At 36.8% G+C, this 18,520-nt stretch overlaps 3 protein-coding genes and 1 pseudogene across 3 annotated transcripts; 2 read left to right on the top strand and 2 right to left on the bottom strand.

Annotated features, from left to right (window-relative positions):
* The first annotated feature begins 5,202 nt into the window (after positions 1 to 5,202).
* LOC141815161 (zinc finger protein KNUCKLES-like) lies at positions 5,203 to 5,532 on the top strand. Its single transcript, XM_074703091.1, has one exon. The coding sequence runs from the start codon at positions 5,203 to 5,205 to the stop codon at positions 5,530 to 5,532; it is 330 nt and encodes a 109-aa protein (XP_074559192.1).
* A 1,463-nt stretch (positions 5,533 to 6,995) lies between these two features.
* LOC141814758 (tetraspanin-8-like) lies at positions 6,996 to 9,442 on the bottom strand. The gene is made up of 2 exons (XM_074702703.1): positions 8,859 to 9,442; positions 6,996 to 7,534 (listed from the first exon to the last, which is right to left on the bottom strand). Exons 1-2 carry the CDS (start codon positions 9,360 to 9,362, stop codon positions 7,220 to 7,222), a joined length of 819 nt encoding a protein of 272 aa, XP_074558804.1. The 5' UTR covers positions 9,363 to 9,442; the 3' UTR covers positions 6,996 to 7,219.
* A 1,502-nt stretch (positions 9,443 to 10,944) lies between these two features.
* Positions 10,945 to 12,532, top strand: LOC141814742 (uncharacterized; annotated as a pseudogene).
* On the bottom strand, positions 12,346 to 16,445 carry LOC141814740 (putative disease resistance RPP13-like protein 3). The gene is given in 7 exon segments (XM_074702690.1): positions 12,346 to 12,788; positions 13,884 to 14,226; positions 14,229 to 14,371; positions 14,374 to 15,179; positions 15,925 to 15,978; positions 15,980 to 16,398; positions 16,401 to 16,445. Coding segments are annotated over 7 exon segments (1,971 nt in total). The 3' UTR covers positions 12,346 to 12,627.
* Positions 16,446 to 18,520: the final 2,075 nt, after the last annotated feature.

Here is an 18,520-nt window from a genome sequence, read left to right as displayed (position 1 = left end):
TGTTGATTTAACAAAGTAAATTTATGTTAGTTTCTTAATTTGAACAAATAATATATAATAAATTTATGATAAATCATATTCATTTTATATATTTAAATAAAAAACATTATAATATTAGATGATCAGTTTACTAGTTGGATTTATATATAAAAGGGCAGGTAATGTAGAACATGAACTTCATTTCTATAAATTAAAATGAGAAATAAAAAAATTATGCAAAGGGGGATTAATTTAATTTAATTAGAGAGTACCCTATATAATTCCTTGAATATAAACAACTATATCAAATTAAACCACTCTATAATTAATTAACATTAGTGGCCTGATTTATAATTAAATCAATTGCAAGTTGCTTCATGGCGTTGACTTCTACCAATCATTTTGTTTAGAGAAAGCAAATACAAAGGCTATAACATTCTTCTCAACGTAAATAATCGAACCATAAATATAAATCATTATAAATCACAATAATATTATTTTCAGAAAATATAACCTAGTAATCATGATCGATCAACATGCATGATGTACGATCGAGGACAATAATGAAAAACTCAAAAAGAAGAGAGAAAAAACAAAACAAAGGAGAGGAAATTTTTCCTACGCTACTTGAACTTCCATGGCTCTGATTCTCCAGGCGGAGTTATTGAGAACAGCTCGTAGTTTCAACGGCGTCGGCGAATTGCTCCTCTGCAGAAATTAAACTGTCTCCGATCTGGTTCCTCTGAACACAAGACGAAGATGATTAGGACGATGAGTGCTGCAACTACTGCGATTACTCCTGCTTGCTTGCTGCAAACGTAACTAGGTAGATGAAAGAGCTCGCGATCGATGCGAGTGCTCAGCAGTAGTGGTGGATTTACCTGCAGTGGGCGTTGCCTTTGCTCAACGTCGATGACTCTGAGCTTGACATGTAGCTGCGGACGATCTTGCTGCACCATGCAGCAACTATGAAGCATCAGCATGCAGGAGAGAACGCTGACTTGCACCGACCGATCTCTGCGTGACATCGTGAGAATTGCAGGGAGTGGAGAGGATTAACTTGTTGACTTTGCTTTCTTCCTACTCGTGGATATATATACGGAAGGAATTAAGGAGCTACTCCACCTTGGAGGCTTTAAGATCAACGTGACTTTTGGGCTTCCTGTTAACTGAGTTTGGAAGCCACGTAACACGCGGCGGAAATATACAACGAGAGGATTCCTCGGGACACTTGCCCAAGGCTTTCTAAACTAGTAAATCTAGGCATTGAAATATATGCATATATCAGATCTATTTCTTAGAACAATAATTCAATGCTTCTATATATTGTAAATGAGAAATAAATTGTACAATCAAGATTAAAAAAGAAGAAGAAAAAGATAATTTAAGTGTGATAATTCAGCTCCTAGTTTTCTGTACAGACAGACAATCAGTTACATTTCGCTTACAAGTTTGGGATTTCTCCAAATTTCTATGATCTGATTTCCTTTTCCAGGTTGAATCACTGAGGACGACTCGAAGTCGCGACCTCCTCGGCTAATTGCTCCTCTGCAGAAACCGCACGCAGTTTGGCGCTCTGAAGGCATCTGTTGACCACGAAGATGATGATGACGATCAGCACCGCAGCTCCTGCAATTACGCCTGCTGCAAAACACATAGAAAAACCCCTGATGAGCTTTAAGAAATCGACGACGACGTTCACCGCCGGCCGGTAGAATCAAGAACCGTGGTCGATCGATGGGCGTACTCGTTGCGACTATGCTGATCCGGGTATTGCCTTTGCTGAAGGTCGATGCATCTGATGAACTCGACATGGGAGATGTCGATCGTCAACTAAGGACGTACGACGGCGCCGTAGGATTTGCCACCATCGATCTTTCGACTTATGCAACGGGAGATTGTGCGCATGTCAAACGTCAGCGCACGGAGTCGTGTACGGCGACTGGCTGGGTGGTTCCGTAGTGACACATTCCCACGTTCGGTCCGTTGTTTAAACAAATGCCGTGGGAGTTTTTAATAGATCGAAGAGGCGATCGTAGCCAGCTTGTGTGCTGCGATAAGGACAGGCCGACGACTTTAAAGTCAATCGATGAACGTACGTGTTGTCCGGATCTTGACTTGGAACAGGAGAGGGCACGACACCTGATTTTTCAACCTTCAATTGGCGCCACAAAATTTGATTAAAAATCGAAGTATACAAATTGGGCAAGATCTAGCTTCTCCAAAAGTGTGGGGCTGGTGTAGATCTGGTCTGACCACGGACCAGGTCCATAATCGGTCAACGGATTGATTACTCATTTATCCGGTTAAACGGGTTAAAATCATAATCAATCTGTGTGGAGACGAGTCAGTTACGATTTCAACGCCATGTTAATCGTGAATCAATGATTTGAATTGCCAATTCAATTATTATTATTATTATATTATCGTTGAACTTTGACCATTTCAACCGTTTAAAAGTTTTGTATTTATTGAATAGCTAGTTGAAATTATGTGATTATTTTTTTATGTTTAATTACGATTAAATATTTATTATTGTTCAAACTTTATAAATAGATGATTTATTTTATTATTTTTTACCTCATCTTTTTTTATCTTTAAATTTAAAAATCTCAATTGTTTTCGATTTTAATTCTTCAATTTATCTTGAAAGAATAAAAAAATAATCACTTCGAACGTAAATCTTAACTATATTCAATTTATCGTACCAAAGCAACTTTCGACAGTTGAAATATAAAAAAGTAAAGTACCGATTCAAGTTTAATTAAATATTCTAATATTAAATTAAGATATTTATGGATTTATTTTTTTATAATATTTATTTTAATTTTAAATTTCTGTGCACATTTAAAGATTCTTGATAATCAAGAATCACTTAATAACATGCATTCAATGTGTTTCTTGATCTATATTTACTCATGTAATTAAAAAATTAAAAATATAGAAAAAATAATTAAATAATTTATTAATTAAATAATAAAGTATTTTATCTATTGATATATATTTGGATATCATTGTCAAACTCATTTATATATATATATGAGTGTCACTTGTTAACTCTTGGATAATTAAAAAAATTATTTTGCATAAATTCTCACAATACATATATATATATGCTTAATTTTGAAAGAAATTGAACTAATTTTTAAAATATTTTCAATATCATTGATATTGCTAGCAAATATTTATGAAATTAAATTTATATGTACCCTATATCGGTGATTATTTTTTCTTATCCACTGTTTATATTATGTTTTGAATTTGAAAAGATGAATTAAAAATAAATTAAACTAATTAAAAGTATTATTAATTAAAATAATGAATATATTTTATAAAATTAATAGAATGAGATTAAAAAAATTTTCACGTAATGATCATTTAAAAGTATTGGATTTAATATATAAATTATTACAAGATTTTCATTTTAACATAAAGAATTATTAGATTTATTTTTTATATAAAATTCTAATATATATTTATTTTCATACTAATAAAGTATATATAGTAGTATTTATAAAATTTTAAAAATATTTAATAATATAACTTAACAACATTTTAGTATTTATTATTCTACTTATTATTTAGTCATGATGAATTTTTATAACATAATTTTAATTTTAAATAAATATGGTACAAATAAATAATCTTCGTTAGTAGCCAAGGCAAAATAGAAAAAATATTTTTATCATATTCTTAATATTTATTTAATTTTATTTGTTTTAATCCTAAATTTAAATTAAATATTTTATATGAAATATTAGTTATGAATTATGATACCTTAATTATATTTAAACATTATTCTTCTCTTTCTTGCTACGTACAAAATTTTAAACACAATTTATATGATATTTATAAATATTATAATTTAAAATATGAATTAAAAAATTAATGTGTTTGAACATAAAAACATTTGTAGCAGCCGTTATTTAAAATTATACAAAAATATAACTTTTATAAGAAAACGGACAAAACATTCACTAGGATATCCTCAAATTTTAAACAAAAACTTTAGAATTATTTTATAGTGTCTTTTGATTTTAGTGAACTAGATAACAAGGTGGATTTTGATTTTTTATGGTGATGGTTGGAGAAATTCAAAGTATTTTCATCTTATCTGTCCTAGTAAAAAAAATTCTAATTTATTCCATGTTAATAATTATTATAAAATATGTATTTAATTTTGGAGGTAATATATTAGATAAAAGATGATCTATTTTGTCTATTAATTTTTTAAACAAAATATTACTTGATCAATGACTAGATGAGAGCTGCAAAAAGAATATGAGAAATACAATTTTTAAATGATGAGATGAAAAGTTCGATATTGAAAGAACTAATACTACAAATGAAAGTAAGTACCAACGTCACTTCAAAAATAATAAAAGTAAAAAGGTAAGTAAATTTTGTGAGTTTTGATTCACCTATACGGGGAGACACGTAGATAAAATAAATAAGTACGTACAAAATAAATAATAATATTAATAATCATCTTGAATCCTCATGAATTATAAATCGTAATCATCTTTGAAAATTAAGATTGAGGATCGACATTTTTATAATCGTTGCCATCGATGATCGAAGTGCGATAGTGTTGTCTCTCGTATGAATGCTCAAGCTTGTCATCTATTGCCGTTGGCGTTCACACGATAGATCATTATCGTAGACGACTACAGCTAAAATGAATGCATCAACTATAAATTCCGGGCCCTCTTACATTATCCAGCACGAGCTCAAATGGATTTGGATATATATATGATCGAGCTAGCTCAACGTGACTAATAGAAAATATATAGACTATGAAAACAACACAAAAGATACGTATGAATATTATAATTTATACAACCACATAATTATAATCTCTCTCTATATATAGACGAACTAGTATATATATGTTTGATAAAAATCAACCCAAATTCTCACGTGGGGATTGAACTTTTTGGCCATTTATATGCTTTCTTCTTCTATCCACATCCATTTCCATTTGCATTTCCACAGACAAATTAAGACAACGACCTGCCTGACTGCTGACAATTAAGAGAGTTAATTAGTTGAGAGACGGAGGAAGAATATTGAAGAATATCTAGAGGCTCTGCATGGAAGGGGACCAAGTTTAGATTCACGATCGACGACCGCGTCGTGGACTGAGTGAGAGGGAACTGATTGATTTATATATCGATCGATCTTAATTTCAGCTGGCTTCATTATAGCTAGCTAGCGTGTCCCATGGAGTCAGGGAAAGAGAATTACTGCGAGAAGTACTTGAGCCTGGAACTGAGTCTCCAGCCGTCACAGCCCTTCGTCTTCACCTGCAACTACTGCGACCGCCAGTTCATCACCTCGCAGGCGCTCGGTGGCCACCAGAACAAGCACAAGCTGGAGAGGAAGCGCCTCCGGGAGCAGTTGCAGCGCGGCCGTCACGATTCGGCCGCAGGTAATCGCACGGTGGAAGCGAAGGAGAGTACGGCGTGGTGGGGATCGCCTCTGTACGCCTCCACCACCGGAGTCGATGATGCTGCTGCCGGAGAACTCATCGACTTGTCGCTTAAGCTATAAACACCACTTCCTTCCTTGTTAAATTTCTCTGAATTTGTATTGCTCAGTTAATGAAGAAGTCCAAAAATTGTCATTAAACCTTGTTAATATCGATGTTATATTCATCTGTGCTTTGCAATTAATCTCTGACAATAGATTGGCACACAGATGACCAAAGCAAGTGTTGAGAAAAGAACCATCAGGGCAAATCCATGAAGCCTGCTCCTCCTGTAGACCTCAAAGGCTCTCCGTATTGCCTTCCTTCCATGGCAGTTCTCTTCTGAGACAGTAATCACCAGGGCCATCATCCATATGCACACGAGAAGCATAATCAGGAAAGCAATCGAACAACCGAGGACGGTGATCGATACAACAGTCAATGGAGGTCTAAGATTAGGTGAGTCGCCGAGCAGCAAGCAGACAGCCATAATCATGAGCTCATGACACAAAAGAGGCTCCCTGCAGCCCCATAAGCCCAAGTGCGCACGACATGGCCAAAGCTGCAGAAGCTTTTCGCGAACAACTGGTGCTGAACGAGGTTGGAAAAGATGAGCAGGTTGATGAAGATTTGGCACTCGAGTAGAGTGTTACAAAAGATGTAAGGAGTCGACAGGTGGGTGATCGGGGAGAAAGTGATGAAATCTTGGGTCAGCAGTCGAAGTGCGAGGAAGGGAAGTGGGAGGACGTACTGTGTGCAAGATGACTGTTTTCTTGCTCAGGAACAGAGAGTCGATGGCCTTTGAAAGAGTGGGCAGGACTGCCTGGTTGTTTGGTGCTCGAGTTGCTGGAGCATCCATGGCTTCCATGGATATGAGTGGTTTAGCTAGCAGGAATTTAAGGGCACACATGGCAAATTAATTAATCTAAATCAAACTTGTTTATTCTGTTTATGTTGGTTTCTAATTATTTCTTAGTTGGTAGTCCTCGACCGTACTGGAAGAACATAAGAAGCATCGTATGCGTGATGTGATGTTCATACAAGTAAAGCTCAAATAATTTCTATTTAATTAAAAGGTTTGATCTTCCAAAGCTTTGTTAGCCTTTTTCCTTCGAAATTCGACCTATTTCTTTTCATACAAAATTACTAATATGTTTCAGACTTCTTCTAAAAAAGATTCCACCATTCTGCAATGAAGAAGGACTTCTATTCATGTGGATTAGACAACTGTTACATCTGATTGGCCTTATTATAAGCATAAGATTCAGTTTTCAGCTAATAAATGAGGATAACAATTAAAATGAAAGTGGACACCAGAAACATGTGGTGAACAAGCTCAAATGCTCAATCAATAAATATTATTGCTACTCGACAAGATCTAGAGCAATCAAATATATAGCAAGAGCATCTCATCACATCACCTTTTCTCTGCCCTTGTGCCACCACTCAACTTGTCAATGATAGAATCTTGTGTGCCTATCACTTTTTATTGGAGTCTCATACTTTACAATGCCAACCACACCAAACAATCACAACAAAAAAAATCTTACCTGATCACAACAATCACCATACGCAATAAAAGATAGTAGCATAATCAACAAGGAGTTCTAAGTATATGCAAAGTGAGGTAGGTACGGCCGTACAATACCTGAACAGTAATCTAAGTAGATTGTACTAATAAGCAGACTAAATATACAGAGAAAAAACTAGTAGCCACTAAAAAATGAAGCTGGGAAAGCAGAAAACACAAGCGGAAATCTGACTGAATACTTAAGCATATCCTCCTTTCCACCCAAATGCACCATTGTCCTGCCTGTTGTTCCGGAATGCGCAACAACCAATAGAGTAGACGACGATGAGGAATATAAGGATGATGATGTTGAGGATGGCAATCTTCTTCCACTTGTCCTTGATGTTGGCAATGACACCGGCCTTGCAAGATTGGCAGTCGTAGCAGAGATCGGACTGATCGTTGCTCCAGGTATCGCAGTCGGGGTTGGAAGAGTTGACAACTGAAGGACGATTCCACACAGTTGCATTTTGGTAAACAAAGTTGCATTCAGAAGGAGGCTTGCAGCATCCGGACTACCAAAAAGGATCACACAATTAGTTGTTACGATTGAACAAGACAAGGAGATCATTGGTTAGAACAATTATATATGTTCTACAAATACTTTGCTACTTAAAAATATAGAATTAAAAAAATAGTTTGCAAGTTCTACACTTGATAACCCTGGTTCAAATACATAATTAAACTATCAAGAAGGTTGGGAATTACAAATTATCTAGAAACAAAGTAGCAAGCACGTTATGCTATCATTCTTTATGAAGAAATAGAAACAATAATTAAACACACTGAAGTACTTAACATAGCATGCACTCAACCAAAACTGGGGGATTGAAGAGGGAATATAAGATGGATGGTTGAACAATAGGAGCTACAGCTGTATTGAATAAGGTTAGATGAATGTAGTCAGGTGCACGATGCATCAGCACTAGGATTTTCTTAAATCATTTTTTTAGCATTAAGGAATGTGTTTTTATTTTCATGGAAAATTGTTGAATAAGCAAGCCATCTAAATGGATCAAAGCAGCCAGCCAAAGTGAAGAGCTAAAGGCATCAGTAGCAAATATTCAAAGGGAACTATGCAAGTCACATATATGTTGACAGAAAGAACAACAAATTTTATAAATAAATCAATATTATTTCGTACTATTTGAATGGATTTTTTTATCAGTTGGAAGAACAAGAACGGAAATGAATAAAAAAAGTTCAAGATGATGGGCAATGTGCAGTGCAACGCGGCGTTGTAATTTTTAGGCCTAATCAAATTAGGCGTTGTTATATTCATTCTGATTGACGAAAACTATAGAAACCAATTACCTCTAAAAACTAGAATTATCCATGATCAGCAAGAAATAAATATGAATGCATCACCAGCATAACAGGAATACTACCAAAAGCTTCAGAAGATTATATATATATCTATATAATGAAACCCAACTAAAGAAATAAATTTTCAGATCGCAAAAGTTTAAGAGGATGGAAAAAGTTTTTTTCTTAAAAAAGTTTAAGAGTGAGTGGGAATTGGAATTCCTACTTCGTGAAAAAACACATCCAAACTCTCCGATAAGAAATGTGAAATTGTAATCTATTTCAGAGAGAAAAAATCAATTTACAAAAGCAGAAACGCTTTCCATCCTATAAAGTACCTTCTTCAAACAGTAAGGTTAAAAAGAACATAAATCCAATATTATTAACCCTAGGTTATTTCCTCAAGCCTTGATTTTAGTTGCAAAATAGTTAAATCTGAGATGAGAACACACAGAATTTGGGTAAAACGTAGTTTCTTTTGTTTGCCATATCATACCCAAAAAAAAAAATTAGCTCTTCAAATTTTGGGGTTACCTCGATGGGCGAGAGGTTGTCTCTAATAAACTGGTCGAAGTCCTGGTTACTTTCCTGCAGGTTCTGACAGACCTTACCATCGGACAGGCAAGCCCGGATCCTGGCCCAGTTCTTCGAGTTCTCCACCCGCTTCTGCAGCCAGTTGGAGTAATCGCCGAGGCGGTACTCCTTGTATCCCCGACCGGAAACGACCTCACCAGCGCCCTTGTTGGTGACGACAAAGGTAAAGATAGTGAAGCAAAAGAGGAGAATGATAAGGATGAACATGACGAATAGGTAGATCCAAAGCAGAAGCGAGTTTCTGCAGCAGGCGCCGACGAGGCCGGCGAGGGAGACGAGCATGAGGAAGACCCCGATCACGATCAGGGGGGTCTGCAAAAACTTCTCGCAGTCAGTGACGCCGCCGCGGGTGGCCAGCCATATCCCGCCGCCCAGGATGGGCACGGAGAGCAGGAAGGTGATGAAGTTGAGCACCCCGATGAGATTATTGCTCAATCGAAACATCTTCCCTCCTCCGCCTCTTCCCTCCTCGCACGCGCAGCTTAAGATCAAACTCCAAAACCACCCCACGAAGAAGAAGAAAGCAACGCGAGCGAGCTGTTCGAGGTTATCCGCAGAGGCTGAGATTTATAACGGAGGGCGGATGCGAAAGATCGCCCTCCTCTCTCGGCGGCACCTGTCCGTCTACCCGCGACGGCATTCGACGATCGTTGCAGGGTCCATATTGGGTACCACCTGCACCTGAAACGACAGAGAGGTAGACCTCCGAGTACCACGACGAAAAGGTGACTTTTTATACTTCTTTTTCACGATAAGGGACGGAGGAACAGAGCTGTTACGCAGCTACCGTTACGCAAGGTCTGTTTCTGTCACTTATTATAAATATTCGAATTTTGAAATACGATTCGCTGGCAAGCAATGAGAGATGGAGAGGAGCAGACGGTGGGCCCACTTGTTATCCACGTGATGGGTGAGATTTTTTTTGGGAACAGGTGTGCGATTAAGGAAAGAGAAGGTTGGGGAAGCAACAGAGAAGAGCAACGTGACGTGTCCTTCACACGGTTTTCTTCCCCGCGCGACCGCCGCGGTCATTTCCAGATCAGCCAAGTTCCTTATTATAATATATAACTATTATATACATTCTTTAACAAAATAAAAAAGATCATCTATTAAAATATAAATTAAAAAATTATAATTAAATATTATAAAAAATATTATCTCAATTTGCGATTCTGATGCTTATCTATTTTAAAAAATTTATCACTGACTCAATCCCTATATAACTATTATACATATTTTAATAAAAGATAAAATCTATCACCCCAACAATTTCATATAGTGACTTCCACGGTTTGATCCCCAATTACGACGTAAATTAAGATTGACAGAGACAATATTATCACGATTCGATCCTTGAATAATAGGCCATTTCAATAAGTCAAGAAATGTATTATCATGGTGAAATTCGATCTTTATCCACTTCAATAATTCTGATCATAACCAAACTCAACTATGCTCTGCAGGCAACTATTATACATACTTCAGCAAAAAATTAAATTCTCCACCTCAGTGGCTTTATACGACCTTACACGTTGACCACGACGGAGGAAGGAACTATTATACATAACTTCAGTAAAAAGGTAAAATCTGTTATTCCAGCGATCCCACACGATTGATTCTACGGCCATCTGTAAATAAGTAAATTAAAAAATTATAATTTATTACGACGAAGGTAACTGTTATACATACTTTTCTGTAAAAGGTGGAATCCGTCACACGATCGACTCCACAATCATTTGTGAGGAAGTAAATCGAGAAATTATAGTTAATCACGACACACGAGGATTTTGCCTGGCTTCGTCAGGATTCAAATCCTTGTCCTCTTCTATAAGTCTGTTGCATCCTAACCAACTCAGCTATGCCTACTGAGTTATACATACAATTTCACATGACGTGTCTTAATATGGAAATTGTATTTCCTTTCAATTTTTTTTATTTTAGGAATTCATATAAATTTTTATTCGTGATTAGGGCGATTCGAATTGCATCGTGTTCATCCTGCCGCGCCGCGCAATTGCGAGAGGATCTGCAACCAACGAACCGCCCACGAAATAATCGGAATAAAAGGAACAAAAAGGGAAAAATAAAGTTGATTGAAGAAGGGAAACAAGATCGGAATCGGAGGTGGCAAGCGAGGGATTAGAGGAGGAGAAAGAGTCAAGCATGGAAGGAATCGAGCAAATCAAATCCTCCTCCTCCTCCTCCATCCTCCTCCTCCATCGAAGGAGAAACATCGCAGGGCGGGTGGTGCTCTCTTTCTGATTTTGTCCTGGTCAATGCAAGCCGAGAAGGTCTAGAAACAACCCCCTTTTCTCCCCAACCGCCCTTCGTTCGCCTCCTTCCTTCTCTATTTCTACCTTTCTCGTTTTTATCGCCTCTTCTTTGCCAATCAATTCCTTCTCGTTTGCCGCTTGTTTCCTTTTTTCTTGGTCCTGTGGGTGGAGGTCGGGATGACGGTGAAGAAGATGAGGAGAGTTGCCGAGGAGCCCTCGCCATCCCCTTTGTGCGCCCCTTATAGAGATGATGCCAGGAAAAGATTCAGATTCCAATCGCTCTCGCAAGATTATACGGAGTTTCTTGAGGTGAGACGTGTTCTCTTTAACTTTGCTTCGCCATGATTGAGGGATGTTGTGGTTTTCTATTCGCTTTCGATTTTAGGGTTTGGCAAATCCTGCGTCAAGTAAGTACAAAAGAGGGATTTTTCGTATCTGCGTGCCTTGAAATTATTACCTTGATATTTTTCCTGTTTGCATTATATCAATCCATATAATTTGCCTTCGTCCTCCTGGATTGAATTGGTTTCTATTGGATCCAAGGTGTGATCTTATGTATTTCTTTTTAACAGTTTGGTCGGTATATTTAGTGGAATTTGTCATACCACACGGATTAGTTGGTCAGAGTCTCGGATTGATATCTTTATGTTTCTGCAGCTTCAAATATCTCTGTATTAATATGCAAATCGATACTTTTGCATTGTAAATTTTATGCTACTAGATGAAAAAGTGCTAAATTCTCGAACCGTTTTGTGTTTGCTTCCAATAGATACTCTTATTGCCCCATTCAACAATTTATCAGGATTCTGAACTGTTTTCATTTGCAGGAAACTGAAGAAAAGAAGAGGAGATTGCTGGAGGCAAGACTAAGGAAACGTGAACTCTTGGCTGAAGTCAGGTATTACGTTTTGTTTTGACATGAATCGTCCAAAATTGATTTTTTTTTAAAAAAAATATATATTTCAGAAAGATAATTGCCTGTTTTGAATGCCACATCCTAGATTTTTGAGAAGAAAACTTGAAACCTTATTTGCAAGCCCGTATCAGCAAGTTAGATTGAAGGAACCATCAAGCACAACTCCAGTGATCAAACCTCCTACAGAAAAGAAACCCAAAGCATCTGAAGCTGCACGTAAAAGTAACTACAGTAGAGATAACTTGCATGCAAATGCATCTCAGTATCAGTTTAAAAAGAGGTCTCAGAAAAAGCCAACCAAATCTCTATGTGTTGCACAATCTTTGGGTTTGTTCATCCCAAGGGAAATCCCCCCTCAAAACATGATGACAATGGAAGCTGCCAATGCTAGCACTTCTGCAACTCTAGGCGTGAATGAAGTATCGTCTAAGGTATAGTGACCGTACCCGACAACTTATACAGTTTGATCGTTTGTAGACTTTCAATATTAATTCTGTTATAAATTTCAGTTGGAGAAGTATCACATGCAAATGGAGAGACTCAATAGAGTACCTATGATTGGAGGAGGCTCGAATGATAAGTTAGCGATTTGTAGAGATCTTGGAAACAACTCAAAGAAGACTGGCAAGAGAAAACTCTCATGGCGAGACCCACTGGTGTTGAAGGCTTGAAGTCTTGATGCGAATTCAAAATTGACAATTTAACATAATGCATAGTATAGAAATGTACGCCAATGGTACCACACAGAGTGAGTCGTTGTCAAACTCTGTGTGCTGTAGACTTCTGTCTGCGACAAAGCACCTTCAGGCTTCTTGCAAGACTTGTTCCTCCTGATTAATTTTTTGGGTGTCGTCAGATATTGTCATCGTCCTTCATTCAATTTTACTTCAATGCAAGGAACATGCTTGATCTTGTGATAATCTTCTCCAGTATCTTTGTCGACCCTTCTCTCTATCATTTCCATTCCGCTTATTTCAATTTGTTTGAGCTCAGTCAATCTTACAAGTTCTTCTGGTAGCATTCTCATATTTTTGCAGTCCCAAAGTCTGAGTTGCCGAAGGAGAGGCATTGCTCCCTCTCCCACTTCCCACTGCTCCAAGGTGTTCAAATTATACAGTGTGATCTCTTGGAGACGAGGAAAACCTCCCTTTGGAAACACCAAAACACTTCCTACAAATGCATCAACACGCAAACAAAGATACTGAAGGTTTGCGAGAGATGCGAGCAATGCAATATCTTCATCCTTTTCCAACCTTGTTTGCACAATAACGAGATAGATCAGGTTGGAAAATATCCTGGAATTTTCTGCCTCTATGTGAATCCTTGCAGGCCTTACCAATGGTCCTGCCAAATCCATAATCTTAATATGGTGGTAGCAAGATGAAGTTAGGAGGCTCACCGGCAAGGATTCTCCAACCAATGCCAACATCTCGAGCCGGGAAAGGTTCTGGACTGTATTGGCTAAAGCATCCCCATCAGAGCTTGACATGTTTTTCAAATGCAATCTTCGAAGATTTCTCAGCTTCTCCAGTACACCATCACGTACCCATGGACCACTTGAAATATTCACAAGTGTCTGAATGTCCTCCGAGCAGTATGTGGCTTTAGGCATGCTCGTATTCTCGTTATTGAGGAATACATGTCTCAGTGTTCTGATTTTCCAAAATGCATCCGGCAAATGTTGAATCTTAGTCATTCGTATATCGAAAGTCTGCAAGTGGATGAGATTTCCAATGGATGAAGGCAGCTCCTCCAGTTTTGATTGGCTCAAATTTAGATACCTTAACAGGATCAAGTCTCCAATCTCCTTTGGTAACTGTTCAATGGGTAGTTTCTGCAAATCCAGGACCCTGAGGAACTTCGCTCCGGCGATGGCAACTGGCAGCGTTCTCTGAAAACCTTCATTCAGACAAACTACAAGTGACCGTAGTTTAGTGGTAGAACAGTTCAATGAGATATGGTCGTTGACATTTTCAGTGACGCTGAGACGCCGTAAAGCTCTTGGATCGTCACCTATGTCATCAATGGACCTGAAGAAGTTAAGCTCACAAGCTTCACGACGTGCTAGATCAAGAAGAAGATCATGAATGCGAACTGTCTGTATATAATTCCATGACCAAATCTTTCCACTTGTAACATGGACCTGTCGGTCAAATCCTTCAAATATGCCTCCGCGAGGTCCTCCATTGTTTGATCCACTTTGTCCTTCGTTTGTATGAAACCCTCAGCGATCCATAATTGTGTTATCCTCTCTGCACTAATGCATAGTCCTCAGGAAAGGCTGCAAAATAGAGGAAGCAAGGCTTCAAATGATGCGGAAGATCATGGTAACTGAGAGCTAATATACTTTGGATTTGGTCTTCTCCTTCTCTGAATTCATAAGAAATATAATCCAGCTTTTTCCTCCAGTCACTAGCTTGACTAGTACCTCTCAAAACTCCTCCAAGTACCACAATGGCAAGAGGCAGCCCTTTAGATTTTTTGAAGATATCTTCCTTGAATCCCTCAAACTCTGGTGGGCAGCCTGCTGTGCGGAAAGCTTTCCTGCAGAACAAATTCCAGCTCTCTTCGACATTCCAAAATTTCAGCTCGTGTGGAGGAACATCTGCAACGTTCGCAACGTTCATCTTGCGTGTGGTCAGCAACACTCTGGATCCTGTCGATTCTTTTGGGAAAGCTGCTTTAATGGCGTTCCAAGCTGCCACCTGCCAAATATCATCCATCACGACTAGATACCTTCTGTCGCTCAAGTGCTCCGACAACTTTTCCTTCATCTCTAGTTCTTCCATGCCTTTTTCTTGCCCATCCTGCAAGTTGAACACTTGCTTCACAATGTCGCGCAAGAGTTCTTTAACCACATACTTCTGTGACACGAACACCCATGCCTTGCACTGGAAATAGTTTTTGACATCTGCGCTCCTGTAGATCTTATTAGCCAGCGTTGTTTTGCCCAAACCACCAGGACCAACAACCGAAAGGACAACGCGAGCTGTTGAACTAATGTCAAACAGTTGCCTTTTGATGTCCTTCATATCTTCTTCAAAACCGACAATGTCTTCTTCTAATTCAAATCTGTAGAGGTAAAGATTGGGCAACGATCAAAAGTCATCTCAAATTATGCAAATCAAGAAAAAACCACGTCTCTTTTTTTTCAAAAAAAAATAAAAAAGACGCTTCCATTAGATGTTTCGAGAATACCTTTGCTTCTAATGTTACTGAAGCAATTATGATTAACTATTATAATATATAAAAGCTATGATATATAACATTTATTATAATATTATAGCAATTATGTTTAAGTAATTTTAATTAATTTAAAATAAATTTGATCCAATTTAAATAATTTTAACTAAATTGATAAATATTATTTTGATATAATAAGATTCAAAATTTACAATTTAAGATTTAAAATTTAAATAAAATAATTAATTTTTTATATTATAATAATTATCAAGTAGTTTCTAGGCAATTTAACAACTATTAAGTACATTCTATACTTGTACATTTTAAATTTTATAATTTTGAATTCTAAATTATTTAAACTTGATCATAATTATTTAAAGTTCATTAAAATCATTCTAAATTAATCAAAATTATTTTAAAATATTTATAATAACTACTTAGTAACTTTTAAGTGTTGTAAAAATTATAAAATAACTTTTACATGTTATAAAAATTATCAATAACTGCTACAACTATATTTGATAAGAGATATTATGAGAGAATGCACTTTTGATTTTTTTTTTTGGGTTAAAGATCATCCTGATTTGTATAATTTGAGGTGCATTTTTTATGGAAAACAATTGTTATTATTTACCTTCGAGCAAGCGTTGCGTCAACCGCAGAGGAAGATGAGGAGGAGGAGGAGCAAGGAGGACGAGCCTTGGATGCCAAGTTGCGACGTTTGTTTGCATGCATCTTGAAATCTGGCATGGATGTCATGCAGGCTTCTCGCAAGCCGATGGCGAGTGAGGATCCGGGAGGGGAAGGCGACGATGCGTCGGAGACGGCTCTTCCGGCCGCCGGCCACTGAAGCGCGGCCTAGCCGCGTCGCATGTTCGTCCACCAGGTCCTCCATCTCGAACGCCAAGTTCCGGATCTGCCTCATCCACTCCTGCAAATAGTGGCTTTGCTCGGACCTGGGCTTCTTGTCGGCATCTCTGAGAAGGGATTGAATCAGTGCCAGTGTTTCCCTCAGCGACGTGACCTCTGCACCCACGTTGAGGAGGCCGGCGACCTCACTGGAAGCAAGCTCGCCCAGCTTCCCCAGCACCACGTTCACCGCCGTGTGTACGCCATCTCTGTTTCTCTGCAAGTCGATGGACCAAACCAGTACATATCTTACGACGGATGACCAAGTCGATAAGATCTGAAAAGTCTGACGATAAATCTTCATTATTTTACACTTCGGACATTGTATGATACGAGTCATCTAAAAATCCAATTGTAACATAAATTAACCTTCTGTGCAATTCAATGCACCAAACCAGTACATATCTTACGACAGATGACCAACTGGATAATTAAGATCTCAAAAAGTCAACGATAAATCTTCATTGTGCATTGTATAATAAGGATCATCTACAAATCCAATCCTTACATAAACCTTAAATCTTCTCTGCAAGTCAATGAACCCAACCAGTACATATCTTACGACGGACGACCCATTCCATAAGATCTGAAAAAGTCAACGATAACTCATCGTTATATATATTTACACTACGCACATTGTATAATAAGGATCGTCTACGAATCCAATTGTAGCATAAACCTATACGTTGCTACATCAGCTTTTCTAGAAGGCAATAGACAACCAATTAATTTATCATGTTAGTTAATTATATTTCGCTCACCAATACAAGCATTATCACAGATGAACAACTTCGAAAAGATATTAACAAGTCAACGCTCACCATCCCTTTAGTCTTTCTATGACAGATGAGCATCATACAATAGGATGAGGAAGCTTCTTCCTCTTTCTTGGAGATACTACCTCTAATAGTCAATCTTTTATGTAGATATTTTATATGAAAGATAGAGATTTAACGATATGATTTTATGATGGGGATAATCTCACATTTTAGAGCGTCAAATTTGGCACCGATATATATATATGTAGGCAAATTTTAGCAAACAACTTCAGAGCAATTAACAATCCCAGTAAAGGAACAATTCCTTCAGCTATCACAAAAATTTGGATCAGACTAACGCAGAGCAGAGATATCACAGACATATTTTTCAAGTATATATTCTTCGCCGAATGATAATGTGCCATGTGTACAAGGCAACCCTTGTCTTTTCTGATTTTATTATTACGGCTTAATACGAAGCGTAAAACGTATGAACTTATGGCATAAAATTGTCATGACAGGGAGTGTTGTCGTTCTCGAAGGTATCCACTTGATGATAATATAATAACAAAAATTTTAAAATCATCTAAATAGAATAATAAAAAAAGTTATCAACTTTATATGTCATATGTTTCATAAACAACAAAATAATGCATATAAAATGATATATGAAATAGATGTAAATACAATAAAATAAATCAAGAATTAATATGTCAAGATCTTTGAACAACTCTATATAAAATTGAAGTTAAATATAATATCAAAAATATATTTATGTCTGTAAAATTGAAAGCCAAAAATACAAATAATTAATCAATGACTAAGTAGATTAAGTAGATGATCAAAAAGGATATACATGAATTTAATCTTATTTAAAAAGTCAAAGAAGTATAGTAAATCATATTTTTTTATTACAATTTTAAATTTTTTATATAAAAATATTACATGATTCAAAAAGATGATAATTATATTATATATATAAATATCATAATGATACGAGTATCAACATATATCAATGGTATAAATATGATAAATTAATCAAAAAGTGAATCAACTAAAGCCAATATTATCAGAGTGTAATAATGTCACATGTATTAACTAAAAGTCTCCTCAAAGTATATTATCACATATGTTATCTAACGTATGGGTTACAAGCCTTCATATGTGGAAGATATAATAAACACTAACTGCGGGAGAACACACTACCACATATCATATGAGAGGTCAGGTGCTTTGAATCGAAAGCTACATCACGCTAACAAAACTCAAGTGTACGATTCAGTACTATGATATAAAGCTAGATTCATAATTCTCACGTTTTAATATTTTTCATTATTATCTTTATTATTTCACTTTACTTATCTTTACTCTTTATCACAATTGTTACATTCTCAATTTATATCTTCTTAGTTAGTTTGAATGACCAACTCGAGTTAATTTTTAATATAAATTTTATTAATTCATTAAGGTATATATGCAGTGGCGTAGGCAAGGCTGGGCTGCACTGGGATATAGCCCAGTGCAGCTTCACAACGAGGCTAGTACTAATATGGAGAGCAGAGA

The sequence above is a fragment of the Curcuma longa genome, chromosome 21 (genome assembly GCF_044706935.1).
Source record: "Curcuma longa cultivar G26 ecotype Majalengka, Jawa Barat chromosome 21, ITB_CL_G26_1.1, whole genome shotgun sequence".
NCBI lineage: Eukaryota > Viridiplantae > Streptophyta > Magnoliopsida > Zingiberales > Zingiberaceae > Curcuma > Curcuma longa.
The sequence above is the reverse complement of the archived record's forward strand: the minus strand, read 5'-3'. Positions and strand labels throughout refer to the sequence as shown.